This window comes from Sphaeramia orbicularis, chromosome 5, assembly GCF_902148855.1.
Source record: "Sphaeramia orbicularis chromosome 5, fSphaOr1.1, whole genome shotgun sequence".
Taxonomy (NCBI): domain Eukaryota; kingdom Metazoa; phylum Chordata; class Actinopteri; order Kurtiformes; family Apogonidae; genus Sphaeramia; species Sphaeramia orbicularis.
In genome coordinates, this window is record NC_043961.1 from 49805916 (window position 1) to 49819544 (window position 13629).

Consider the following 13629-nt stretch of genomic DNA (forward strand, 5'->3'; position numbering starts at 1 on the left):
ATAGAAAAAAGTGTAAAAGAATTTAAAACAAACTGTATGAAAATTTTTTATGACATTATTACACAAGTGTGCCAAAAAGGCACACTTGGTGCTTAGTAAGGGCCTTACTGGACGGGATACCGCAGGGTTAATCTACAGCAATACTATGCATCATATACAACACAGAGCGCTGAATATCAACTGTTCATGAGCTCAGAAAAGCAGGTCTGTTTTCTGCTTTGTGACCGTCCTGTGACTCCAAGAGGGATTTAAAAGAGTTTATTTAGCTATGAAAGAAGAGATTTTTAAAGTTGATCCACAAAGGAACACTTAATCTGACAGTTTATCCAGTGCAATTTGAAAAGGAAAAAAGACAAGTGTAATGGAGTAAAAACTATGTAGTTGAGTCTGAGATATAATGGAGTAGAAGTATATGGGTAGAATTGTCCATATAAGAAGAATAAAATGGAAATATTCAAGTAAAATACAAATACCTCAAAAGTACAGGTATTTAGTTACATTCCACCACTGTTCATAATTGGCACAATGCACCTGTTACTTTAATTCCAGTACTTTTGTCTGTAACACTTTTTTTGCTTAATTTAATACATTTGAAATCCATTAATTTGCTTTTTTAATCTGTCATCTATTCTCAAAATGTTTTCACTTTCCAAGTTACTGTATGTACTCACTCTTAGGGTTAGTCCCTTATCACTGCACGAGGATTTCATTGCCTGTGGCTGTTACATGCAAGATGTGTTGCTTCACTCTTTAACACAGTCACCTTTTGCTCTGCAACAGAGGTGTGGGAGTTCACATGAAACTGGTTAAAGCGTCCATTCCTGTTGAGTCTCGTACTCAAGAGAAAATGGAGATATTGCGCAAATCAAGTTCACGCTGTAAGGCATTCATAAGCTTATAATGACAGTAACGTAGAACATTGGGTGGGATGCATTTTTCAATCATGAATATTTAGATTATAAAGGTCACACCGCAAACTGATTTATCAATCAGACAATCAATGCGTCAACATACCTTGCAGCAGAAAGTCATTGCTGAGACTTCAGAATAAGAAAAAGAGGCTTACCCTGGGCCATGAAACACCACCAGTGGACTACTGAAGACTGGAAGAAGGTGTTATGGACTGGTCAAACCTGCTTTAAGTTGTTAACCCATTTCTTGTTCGCCTTTTTGTATAATTCTGAAATGTACATTATTTTTCACTTTTGTTTAACCTTACCTTTTTTTTTTTTTTTTTTTACCTCTGGCAGTTCACCGTTTGCCTTTGTACCATTTCAAGCTGTTCATTGGACTTGAACTGTTTGAATTTCAATACAAAACTGGAAAATTGGGGTGTTCTAAAACTTTTGACCGGTAGTGTAGATATTTCAAAACTTTCCCATGGAAATCCAGGGACTGATGATGTCATTTCTTGTGCATCTTTTACAACCCTTAAGTATATGAACATAATTATGGTCTAAAAATTAAATAGCAACATTGTTTTCACACTACTTTGTAAATAACCCATTTTCTATGAATTATGCTTATATATCCAAAATAAGGCAAAAATGCATTGTATTTAGTCCAATAACATCAGTAAAAAAAAAAGCCATCACAACTCCTCAGCCTTGTACAAACCTGAACCTGTGGTTTTTCATCAGTGTCCTTGTACAAATCCAACAGGCTTTATTCTCTGGTTTTGTCAGTTTTGTTCAATGAAACGCAACTATGCATTGTAAAAAGTGCTATGAGTTATTTTACTGTCAATTTTTGCATCAGAATAAGGAAAAACCCCACCTTAGAATTAATGTATTTTACTGCTCTAAAAGCAATATAATATAATTTATTCTCAACATTCAATTGCCGCCATTCTGTATCTTACATGGAAGTCTGTATTTCACAACCTTTCCAGAACTCTGGACAATTTTACTTACCTGCCTGTTTCTGTCTATCATAGGGCACTAATACTTCTTTAACCCCGTAAAACCTAACCCACTAAAAACTAGCCAAAAAATTGCATTTTTTTTTAGAATTGAAATGTTTATTAGCCCTTTCAACATAATCCAAACTAAAAAATTTGCCTTATCATTTTGTTTATGATATATTTTCAGTAAACATTCAATAAATTGGGTATTTTTGGCAACTTTTTGCTCAGAACAATGTTAACTTTAGATACAAAGATACACTTCACCAGTAACATTTTGAAAATACAGAACATTTCAGGTCTTTTTTTTCTTCAGAAATCTTTTTACAGCCTTTTTATTTCCCTTGAATGGCACCAAAATTTTAATTTTTTTCAATTTTCAGCTGAATAACAATAGAAGTGTTCTTAACGTACCTTTTTGTAAATCACCAAAAACTTTCCTAAAAAATTTGTGCTGGATGACTTAATGTTAGCACTCATATTGAAAAGGGCAAAAAAAAAAAAAAAAATTTTCACTGGCTGTAGTGGGATGAAATTTCCTCCAGGGGACAGAAAACATGTATCGGGTCACATACAACAAGTTTTTAAGGAAAGTATTGATCTTGTTTAAGATAAAGACCTCAGAACCTGGTGTAGCAAATATGATACAAATGGTTTTATAGCTAATACAGAATTTTAAAGGCCTTTCTTGAATTAGTTCTGCTAGTAAGTATTCATGCAAATAGAACTTCTAAAACTCAAAAGGTGTAAAAGCATTTAAATCAAAGTGACAGTATGAATCATTCCCAGACACTGACTTGTTCTTGTGTATTTTTAACCCATAAGGACCCAGTGTGACTTTTGTTACAGTTCCCAAATGAATTTTTCTCTGTATTTAACCTTTCCTAATTGATTTATCACCATTTATTAAAATATTATCCTCTGAATTTTGAATTTTTTCCAGCAAATTTCATCTATTTTCCTATCTTCAATTGACTGATCATGTAGATGTTCATAAAAACTCACAGTAAATTCCAAGGTTATTACATAAAAACAAAAAAACTGAAGAAAGAGTGACTTTTTCACTAAAATATATCATTAACTGAACATAAAACAAGTTGGTCCATTCACTGTTATTGATCCAACTCCATGGGTTTTACTGGTGGATCAATGTTGTAGAAGATGACAGTGTGTCCACGTTCACTACGGAGCTTCTGAACATCCAAATGGGTCATATCTGATCACCATGAAAAGATGACAATCTGCATTTTACACCAATTATTTACATCTATTGATTGGATTAGTGGATCAACAGTTTTGGTCGACGGTGGCTGTTTGGGTCTTTATGGGTTAAAGTCAACACTCGTGTTTCCAGTACATTTAACTCCATTAAACCGACACTATATAATTTATCTGCATGCTTTGTGTTTTACAGTGAGCATGATGATAACTCTCAGAGGGTATAATTATTATGACAGATGCTTTCATTAAAACTGCTGCTTAACATGTGAATCATTTGTAAGCAGCGTTTAAGATAGTTTAGTTTGTTACGGTGAAGATCACCTTAGAGATCACCTCGGCTACTTTATAAACTGTTTGGTTCATAAGCGTTCACATTCTGAGCTGAATCTGTAATTGTGTGTACATGTATGTGTGTGTACCCTGTAGTATAAATGTATAATGTGTTTTACTTATCTGTTGAATGAGTATACTGGATTGTATTGTTTTACGTGAGCTATGTTGTTTTATGTCAGGGACTAAAGATGGAAATTAGCCTTGGATATACTGTAATCTTGTGTATTAGTGTGTATTGTGTGTACTAACCCTTTAACCCCTAACGTGTCTCTGGTGCTTGTTTTGTACATTCGATTTATTTTAAATATTCCAAAAAATTAAACCGTTTGCTCAATAGGAGAAATTTCAAAATGTGCTGACAGAATAGACCTTGTGCTTTCCATAGACATCTGAGCATGCTCAGTGCAACCCCCCCACCACCACCTGTGGAATTGTGCGCAAAACACAGTGCAGTGAGTGAGACCAATAAAAAGAACTGGTTTGTGTGACTGTTTTTCTTGTCGTTTTTTTGTTTTTACTGTTGTTTGCAGTGTTGTGCTGATTTTCCTTTTTTTTTTTTACTGTGTTTTTACAGAGTTTTGACCTTGTAACTGCTTTTTGGAGTTCAAACAGGTGCCAAAAAGCATGGGACTGGTTTAGAAAAAAAAAAAAAAAAGGGGCCCAAAAACAAAAACTACTGGACCAATATTCAAATCCTTGTTGTTGTTCAGTGTATTTAAGTTCACAGTTCATGTTCAGCATCCTAAATCTCTTATTGATGTACATTCTGAGTGCCTTATTTAGTAAAAACCTGTCAAACTTCAATTCATCTTTGTCCTTTTCTGTTATTCCACCCTATTTTGACCTTAAAAAACACAGTAAAACAAAACCACTGAAGAAAAGGAACACAAACACATACAGCAGTTTTTATGCTACTTCTACAACCTGTTTCATTGAAATAATGTCTCAGGGGTTAAAGGGTTAATATGCACTGTCCCTTTGAAATTTAAGAAACCTAAGAGTCCGTGTCCATAAATACCTTAATACACCAGGAAATTTCCAAAAGCTTCCCAATAACATGAAAAATACATTACAATATTAAATATAAAGACATGAGTAGTTAATTACAATATGAATCACATTCCATCACTGATGATCATAAATATCATGTACACAAATGTACATAGTTTCACACGAGATTGTTTACAAATGGTAAACAGTTGTAATATTCGCTTTTCTGCCCATTGCACTTCCCTGCACTCAGATCAGTGCTATTGCAGGAATCTTTTGCAGACACTATGACTTACTGCTGCAGCTCTACTTGTTTTGATGAATGTGATTGCGAAAGTCATGATACAGCCCTTTGACAAACACAAAAAGAAACAGGTTTGACCTAATCAAAGAGGATTAGAAATTATATATTATTATACATTATTGAATTCTTACGTGAGAGAACAAAATGATCCACCACACCTGTATTTTCCAAAGATCACAACAGTGAACTTAACCACAATGTTTTTCTAATTTAGGAACATGAGAAACTGACCTAAAGCCTTACAGTTTTCCAAAGCACCATGTTATCTTTAAAAACAAATGCAAATAATAATGCTTAATCTCAATAGTGAGGAAGTTTTCATCAAAATTGAATAACATTTGTAGAAAAGATTCAGAAGTTTAACAAGTTTTGAAAGATTTCAAGAAAGTGAAGAAAAAATAGTATGAAACATTTGTGCACTTTTTCTGTGTATCATCGAGAACAGGGAAGTTTTTAACTGAAAAAAATGTGAACATTTCTAAATCAAATCAAGTGATGCCGATCTTTCAGTCACTGGTGAAATGAAGTGTTTCTGTGCAGATTAACAAAAAATAACAGTAATTATGTTTCGAGAGTTGATTGTTTTACAGTTTATTTTGTAGCACCTTTCCATCAAAGTATCAGCAGGAAAAATCATGTAGACACACAAATGTTGACAATTAAAGCTTATTTTAGTTAATATTATTTTTAAGTATATTTAGAGATGATAATCAAGAAAACAATTATGTATATGATTCAAACATTTAAAAATAAAAAGTGACAGACAAACTATATTCTGGAAACAATTAAAAAAAGGCAACATTCAATAAGTATCTGGAAATCATTAAAAAAGTAATATTGCAATTATTGGATAGTAGATGAATGGTCCAAGTCTTCTTTTCCTAAGCAGAAGTCCGTGGCTTATTATAAATAAGAAAGTCTGAGATGTCGTGCCATACGTTGCTGTCGTGGTAGAGGTAGTTCATAGAGGACTGCAGTGATGGCTGAAGGGTGTGTGGGTAATACTCAAACAACCACAACACAATGCCCCACACCAGAGTGGCAAACAGAGGGAAAGGGTCATGTTTAGGCTGGGGTATAAATCCTTTCTCTACACCCAACCGAGATAGAGCAAACAGGATCCTGGACAGCAGGTACATGTTGATCTACAGGAAAGAAAACAGTGTTGATGCAAAATACTTGATCCACATCCGAGCTAATCTGAACACAACAGGTGTGTCATACCTGGCTGTTGATGTTGTTGTTGTCTCCAAACACCAGCCATCCCCCGATGCAGGCAGCCAGAAATGAGTGAGACTGTAAACTCTTTCCCTGGATCTTCTGTTGCAGTGCTTGAAGTCCTTTGTATGTGAATACAAAGTAGGCTAGGTTGCGGGAATGGGTGTATGTCGCCTTCAGAATGGCTTTGAGTTTGTCCTTTAAACTGTAAGTGGAAGGAATAAAGTGCTTATTTCAAGAGGAATGAAAATACTGCCTCCTCCATTGTGGACATTTAGATCAGCAGGTGCAGGAGCAGAGATTCCTGCATTATGAGGACCTTACCCACCCCCGCAAATGGGCTGTTGACCCTACTCCCCTCTGACAGGAGGCTGAGGAACCTTAAATCCAGGACTACAAGGCTAAAATGCAGCTTCTTTCCAGAGGCTGAGAGACTGACTCTACCCCAGGGGTAAGCAATCCTCCTCCTCGAGGGCCGGTATCCTGCATGATTTAGATGTTTCCCTCTCCCAACACACTGGGTTCACATGATAAGCCTGTCATCAAGCTCTGCAGAAGCCTGATAATGACCTTCAGGTGTGCTGGAAGAGGGAAACATCTAAAATAGGGGGGTCAAACTCATTTTACTTCCGGGGCTATATCCTCCCAATATAATCTGAAGTGGGCCAGACCAGTAAATTAATAACATAATAATATATAAATAATGCCAACCCCAAACATTTCAATGTGTTTTATAGTGAATAAAGTCAAATTACATTATGGAAACAATTATATCTATAAACTGTCCTTTTAAAAATGTGAATAACACAAACAACCATGAAAAAAATGGACATTTATGAAGAAAAATAAGTGCAATTTTAACTATATTATGCCTCTGCTTATCATTTGTAAATGTGCATTATAACTTACAGATTGCAATAGATCTGCAAATACACAAAATATTTTAGTAAATGGCAGAATATTAGTACAATTGCACTTACTTCTCTTAGGACATTTCTAGTTTTTCATATTTTTTGTGAAAGGCTAGTTTGTAAATTTACACAGTTTCATGTAATTTCACTTTTTTACAGTAAAACAGAGGAAACATTTGGAATTGTCATTATTTGTAGGTTTTTGCGATAGTATTTTACTGATCTGACCCACTTGAGACTAAAGTAGAGCTTTATATGGCTCCTGAAGTAAAAGGATTGACTGTTAATATCTTGAGTGTAATTTTTGCATTTCACAAATTCATCCTGCGGACCAGATTGGACCCTTTGGCGGGCTGGATTTGGCCCCCGGGCCCCATGTTTGACACCTGTGATCTAAAACATGCAGGATACCAGCCATCGTGGACCAGGATTGCCCACCCCTGCTCTACCCTCTACATCAAATCAGTCACTGAGCTGCACTTTGCCATACATATGCACTTTATTTTGCTCCACTGCCAGGGAATGTCTTCTAAGAGGTGATTGTGTTTTCCTTATGTATGTGTTTTTATGTCTGTTTTTCTATTTTTTGTTGATATTTTTACTATTTTTATCCTATTTCTTATCATATTGCTGGGACCTGAGTACACCTGTCGTTCTCTATGTACTACATTGAATGAATGACAATAAACTAACCTTGTAATACTTATTAATAACACAACTATGTCTTACCTTCCACTTCTGAATAAAAATGTCATTACCAGGGCATGAGGTGCTCTGATTTTGGCTCCATATCTACAAAAGAAAAACAAAGTAACGATTAGATTTTTCATTAAGACATTCTCGATACTAATTCATTATTACCAGCACAGATGCATAAAACTTATCTAAAACAATAATGCAGCTCTAGCAGACTAACATTATCTACAGATTAAACTAGTTTATATTATTTCGTCACCGGTGTTTGAACTGAATAAACCCCTATAACGTTTCCTTCGTTTCATTGAATGTGTTTTAACTCACACGGCTCCGTTTCTGAATCCTTTCACCACAGCTAATGCTGCTTTGTACTGCTCCTGCTGCAGCAGATTATTAACGGTGTAAAGAAGAGTTTTTATCAGATCAGGACCCGCCATGACTTTCACCAGACCTCAGGACGGACACAAATACACGTAACACTCAGTGGACTAAATGAAGTGTCCAACGGAGAAAACTCCCCGAAGTGAAGCACAAGTACTTTGGTTCCTACCAGAGACAGTTGAGCGAAGTTGAGGGGAATAAGATGTAAAATTGTCACAGATATTTAGGTTTTGCGGTATATTAAACCTTATTACGTAACTGTAGGATGTAATTTAATCATGTAGCTCTTATTCTCAAACAGACAGCCGTTCTCTCTTACTGTTATCTGTGTCCGTTTGTTGTGCGCGTGCGCGTTTTATGTAGTTTAAAGTTTTGTTTTGTTTTGTTGTGTTTTGTTTTACCATCAACTTAGCATTTTTTCTGTAGTTTAAAGGGTTTTTGTTTTTTGTTTTTTTTAATCTTCAACTTTATTGAATCAAAATCTGGATTTACATTTGGAAGAATTACAGAAATACACTGTTTTTCAGACTGAGCATCGAATATCAACGCTATGCTGAACAGTATTTGTAAAGAACATCATAACAAAAAAAAAATAAATAAATTTTTTTAAAAAATTAAAAAGACAGAGGTCTATTCAGGTATCAATACACTTAAATTTTCATACACAACCAAGGCTTGTTTGGTTTTTACGTTTCAGTGTTTTGTTTTTTTTTTTTTTAAGTTTGTTAGTTTAAAGGTTATATAATTATGGGATGCTAAGTAAAATTTAAAAAAAAATGTATATAAAAATTAAATGTATATAATGGTTTGGAAATCACATGAACCTATATTTCATACTGAATAGAACATGGAAAACATCAAATATTTAGCTCAACTGAGATGAACCTCTTTAAGAAAAACTAAAGTAATTTTAAATTTGATGGCAGCAACACATTTACAAAAATGTGGGACTGGGTAAACTTTTACAGTTTATATGGCTTCATGAAGATTTTTATATACCTTTTTATTTAGTTACACTTTATTTAATACATGCACATTTTTGGTCATTACACAAGGTAACCTAGATCTCCCTTGCAGTTAGTGAAGAAGAAGTAAATGTGTCATAATGAATAGTTGAACTAACCACAGATGGTTTTGTAAATATGCCATTATCATCTGTAATTTGATGTTTTACAACTGGTCATCTTTATAGTAGTAGTATTCCAAAGAAATGTTCATTAAAATTAATGCCTGTTTAAAAAAAAACAAAAAAAAACATTGAAAAAGAAGAAAGATCCTTCTGAGGTGATGATTCCAAACTTCGTGCTGGAATGGAGACAATTCTCTTTCTTCCATTTTACATATTGTAATGAATATAATGGTTTATATGAATGCAAAATAATTGTCATACAACCAAAAGTAAAACAGTGTTTCATGTTGGTGTGCACAAATACTACACTTGGACACTTGATATGATCTGCACGAGCCCAGTGTTTGAATCATTTTATTATGGTTTTCACAATCACTCCAACTCATTGATACATGAAAGTCATCCTCCTAATAAATAGTCTTCCACCATTGACCGCAGCTTATCAAAAAGGATTACACTGTTGACAGGATTTACATTGCAATCAGTACACCTAAAACACTAGTTTGCATATTTCTATACATTAAATTGCTCTGTGGTGTGTAACACAGCATTGATTAAACAGTGAAAAGGTTAAGTCAACTGTTTTAAGTGTCAAGGTGCAATCATGAGTTCTGTTAGTTCTGTAATCTCTTACAATATTCAACAGTCGACTGTTTCATTACAAAAGTTTATCGAGTTTGATTTATTTTTCTTTTATTTCCAGTAACAATCTTTTCACGAGGAGCTACACAGAGACACAAATCTCAAAAGGTGTGCACATTTAGAAAATTACTGCCAGTGAGGAGGGAAATGTGAATGTCCAAACATTGTACACATTTAAGGAACAAGTGATCAAGTGCCATCGACTGAGGGTCAGTACATCTGTCCTGTCTGTGAGGTGGAGTTTAGGACTGTAAATTCAACCTGCAGATTGCATTACATGCAGTTCCAGTATTGACATTAAAAGACAAAACATGGACTAAGTCATAAATAAAGTATAGATAACAGATTTTTTTACTGGGAAACTATGAAAAAGACTAAAATGTTAAAAGTTGAAAAAAAAAAAAAAAAGTCAGAATTGAACATTTAAGTTGAGTAATTTTAGCAATAAATACATCTGAAATCAAATCATGTAAATTACACTATGTTGCCACATAATAAAGCTTTAACAATTAGCAGTCAGGATAATAATACAGTAAATTATGAACTCTGAGTTAATACTGTATAATATCTATATAATAATAAGACTACTTACAACTGTGCATAAACAGTATTAGTGATAGTGATGGTTAGATTTTTCCAGTTGAAACTGACTTCCATCTTCAAAAGACTGGGCTTCACTGCTCCTGAGGTAGAGCTGGGTGACACTGCCAAAAACTTAAATCTAGACTTTTTTTTATATTGGACAATTTACAATTTTAATTGATTAGTTTCTGGCAACATTAGCTGAAGACAAAACATGATTCAAAGATGCTTTTTCTTTACTTTACCCATAAGCCATATCTGACATGAGAAACACGTTCACAATAATTATAAGAAGCAAACAGGTTGCATTTTGAATTATTGTTGACTTGATTAACTGAATAAAGTACATGAATGCAAAGCCCCAATCTGAGGCCTAGACAGTGCTTTTTAAGACTATAAACCACACCATGTTTTGTCATCAGTCTGTCTGTCCATTCTCTAAAGAATGCATTGAGATATCTGCACTAAATGTATACTGTGGATGCATCTTAGCATGGAGCAGAGGCCTATTGAAAATAGGTGACCTTGACCTACTTTTTCAAGGTCAAATGGCCTTCTGCAGTTATAATATCTAAGTCTTTTCAAATATAAATATGCATGTCATAAGTTTTACACAAAGACAATCTAATCTAAATTATAGGGCAGTAACTTCATCACACTATATTTGGCCAAGGGATATAAAAGGTGTGCACCACGTTATTCCTTTGTTTTTTTAAATCAGTGATTTTGCTTTAAAATGAGTTAGTAACAATAACAGCCGATGTGATCACTTGCTAAATGATGATATTCACAGTCATTTAAGGTGCGACCCTTAAAATGCCCCCTCCTCACAGGCTGAATATGCCATGTTAGTCATGAATGCCGGTAAAAACAACTTGGTAACTTTGGGCTTGAGTCAAATGGTTTCACACACACAAAATTTCCAGGAGTCCTTTGGTAGATGTCATGTATTCTGCCTGATAAGAAAAGAACCATAAGACTTTTGTAAAAACATGAAATACACTATAATAGTACAAATCTTGATCTACCACCCTATAAAACTAGGGCCACTTCCTTTTTTCCCCTGTTAGTTCAAATCTTAATCTTTTATTTATGCCTGTAACTCAATGGGTCCACTGTGTGATTAAATTATTTCTAAGAAGATATTAAACACATTTCCCTACTTTTTCAGTCTATTTACATAAAGTTCATTAAGCACTCACACATTTACCCATAAAGATTCATTTTTCCATTATTGTTCTGGTTTGTATAATACTTCATTCGGGCTTCAAGATTTGAGCTACCTTTCAGCAGGAGAAAATCCCACTTCATTAGTAACTGCATGGAACAGAGATAAAGACTTCACACTTTAAATCTCCGTCACTTATAAAGATGTGTCCATTAATGGTCAAATACGCTGATGTAACAAACAGCAGACCATTCTAAGAAGGCAAGGTTTGTTGATTCTTATCGCAGCCAAACCAGTTCACCACATACACTTGCACAAATCTAAATGTTTTCTTCACAGGAGGAATTGAAATCAATAATAAATTCGGAAACCTACCAAAGTCTTACAAAAAAGATTAAATGAACCACTGGTTTTGGCTCCATTATTGGCAAAAATGTTTTCTACAAAACTATTGCACATAAAAATACAACCTCTCTTAAGAACAATCACAAACTGTCTCGCTGCTCACATTACCATGTGCAAACTAGTTTAAAAAAAAAATAATTAGAAAGTTAGGAAATCAACCTGTCAAAGTAAGAGAAATTATCATCACAATTAGCATAATCATATTTACCAAAGGTATTAAACAAACTGTGTATGTGCTACAGGACTCCAGTCAGTTTGCTACTGAGATTATCCACCCATTCATTCAAGCGAAGAAAAAGAAAAGAGTTTGAAATAGCCAAAACTATACATAGTATGTGCCTTTTCTGTTACTTGTAGATATTCATGTTAAACCAAGTCAAATTGCACACATCTATGACTGTGTATTAGAGCCACTTTAGGCAAAGAAAGACTTTTGTGGGAGGAAGGACAAATTGAAGATAAAATGTTGGGCATAAAATCTAGAAATTTGCATGAATATTATTTTGCAAAATATATTCTGAGAATGAAAAGGTAAAATTACTTGAATTTCGGGGGGGGGGGGGCAAATTTAACTTTGAACTTCTTAAGCTGAGGACACACTAAACAACTCTCACAGTCTTCACAGATTTAGAAAAGATGAGGAGTCCACACCATCAGACCAGTTTCATCAGATCTTTGTGACGGCTAAGGCTACATTCAGACTGCAGGAAAATGTGGCCCAAATCCGATTTTTTTGCCTATATGTGACCTGTACCCGATCTGTTAAAGACAGTTTGAACAGCACAAATCAGATTTTTTCAAATCCAACCCTGGCCACTTTCATAAGTGGTTTTAAATCCGATACATATCCGATATTTTGCAATGCAACTTCAGTCTTAACGGCCAGGTCACATTTATCCGACCTTTACGTCACTGAAATGTGACAAATGTCACAATTCTGTGCTGAGAGGAGATGCTTCCATATTTACTTCCACAGTGTGTGCCTGCGTGGTCACATATTACATCAGGACCTCTTTTGCGCATGCGGGTCACTTCAGGGTCACATTCAGCTCATACTCAAAACTGATAGAAGTCAAATTTAATGTGAAATATGAATGAGCACACACAAAAAAAAATCAGATTTCACCAAAAAATCTGAATTGTGCATTAAGACCTGCTGTCTGAACGTAGTGTAAAAGACTGGGGATCACACACTCAACTGCACCTGACGAGAGATCCCAGACTACATCATTTATCAAACCAACTGAAGCAAATTGAATGAATTAAACTCAGGAGGGATATATTTTAGAGGGAAAAACACATACCTGTTGGTAATTCCTGTTGTCATCTGACACTATTTCCTGTGACCTACACTCTTTGTCATTGGCTGTTGGTAACATGTTTGCGGTTGGGTTGGTAGTCCGTTCACATTACTCAATTGGGTCCAAATTCCACACAAAAATCTTCAAAAATGTTGAATTTGTTGTGCTCTCAGGTAGGATGTCCTGCTCTGGCACCAGAAGGATCAGCCATCGACCGATGTTTATATATAAGGCAATACTTGGCCTCTTGCCTGTCTACATATGTACAATAATTGTGAAGAGAAATTCTGGTATTTATTTTCTCTGTACAAATGATCATGTGCTGCTTTCTGTTCCATACGTCCGAATAGAACTGGGTCGAAGGGTTTTTGTTTGCTCTGCACCGTATGGATAGAATCAGCTGCACAGAGACTGGAAACTGAGTTCATTTCTTTGAGTGCTTTTA

At 34.8% G+C, this 13629-nt stretch overlaps 1 protein-coding gene across 1 annotated transcript; it reads right to left on the minus strand.

Moving 5' to 3' along the window:
• Positions 1–4543: 4543 nt before the first annotated feature.
• pxmp4 (peroxisomal membrane protein 4) lies at positions 4544–8287 on the minus strand. Its single transcript, XM_030134059.1, has 4 exons — positions 7901–8287; positions 7610–7672; positions 5976–6174; positions 4544–5896 (listed from the first exon to the last, which is right to left on the minus strand). Exons 1-4 carry the CDS (start codon positions 8011–8013, stop codon positions 5633–5635), a joined length of 639 nt encoding a protein of 212 aa, XP_029989919.1. The 5' UTR covers positions 8014–8287; the 3' UTR covers positions 4544–5632.
• Between the last annotated feature and the right edge of the window lie 5342 nt (positions 8288–13629).

Bases quoted from the DNA above. Each gene is read 5' to 3' on its own strand.
- pxmp4 (XM_030134059.1), bottom strand. From the start codon at position 8,013: ATGGCGGGTCCTGATCTGATAAAAACTCTTCTTTACACCGTTAATAAT. The intron at 7,673-7,900 runs GTGAGTTAAAAC...TTTCTTTTGTAG, and splicing joins GGATTCAGAAACGGAGCCGT to ATATGGAGCCAAAATCAGAG. The intron at 5,897-5,975 runs GTATGACACACC...TCTTTCCTGTAG, and splicing joins ACAACAACATCAACAGCCAG to ATCAACATGTACCTGCTGTC.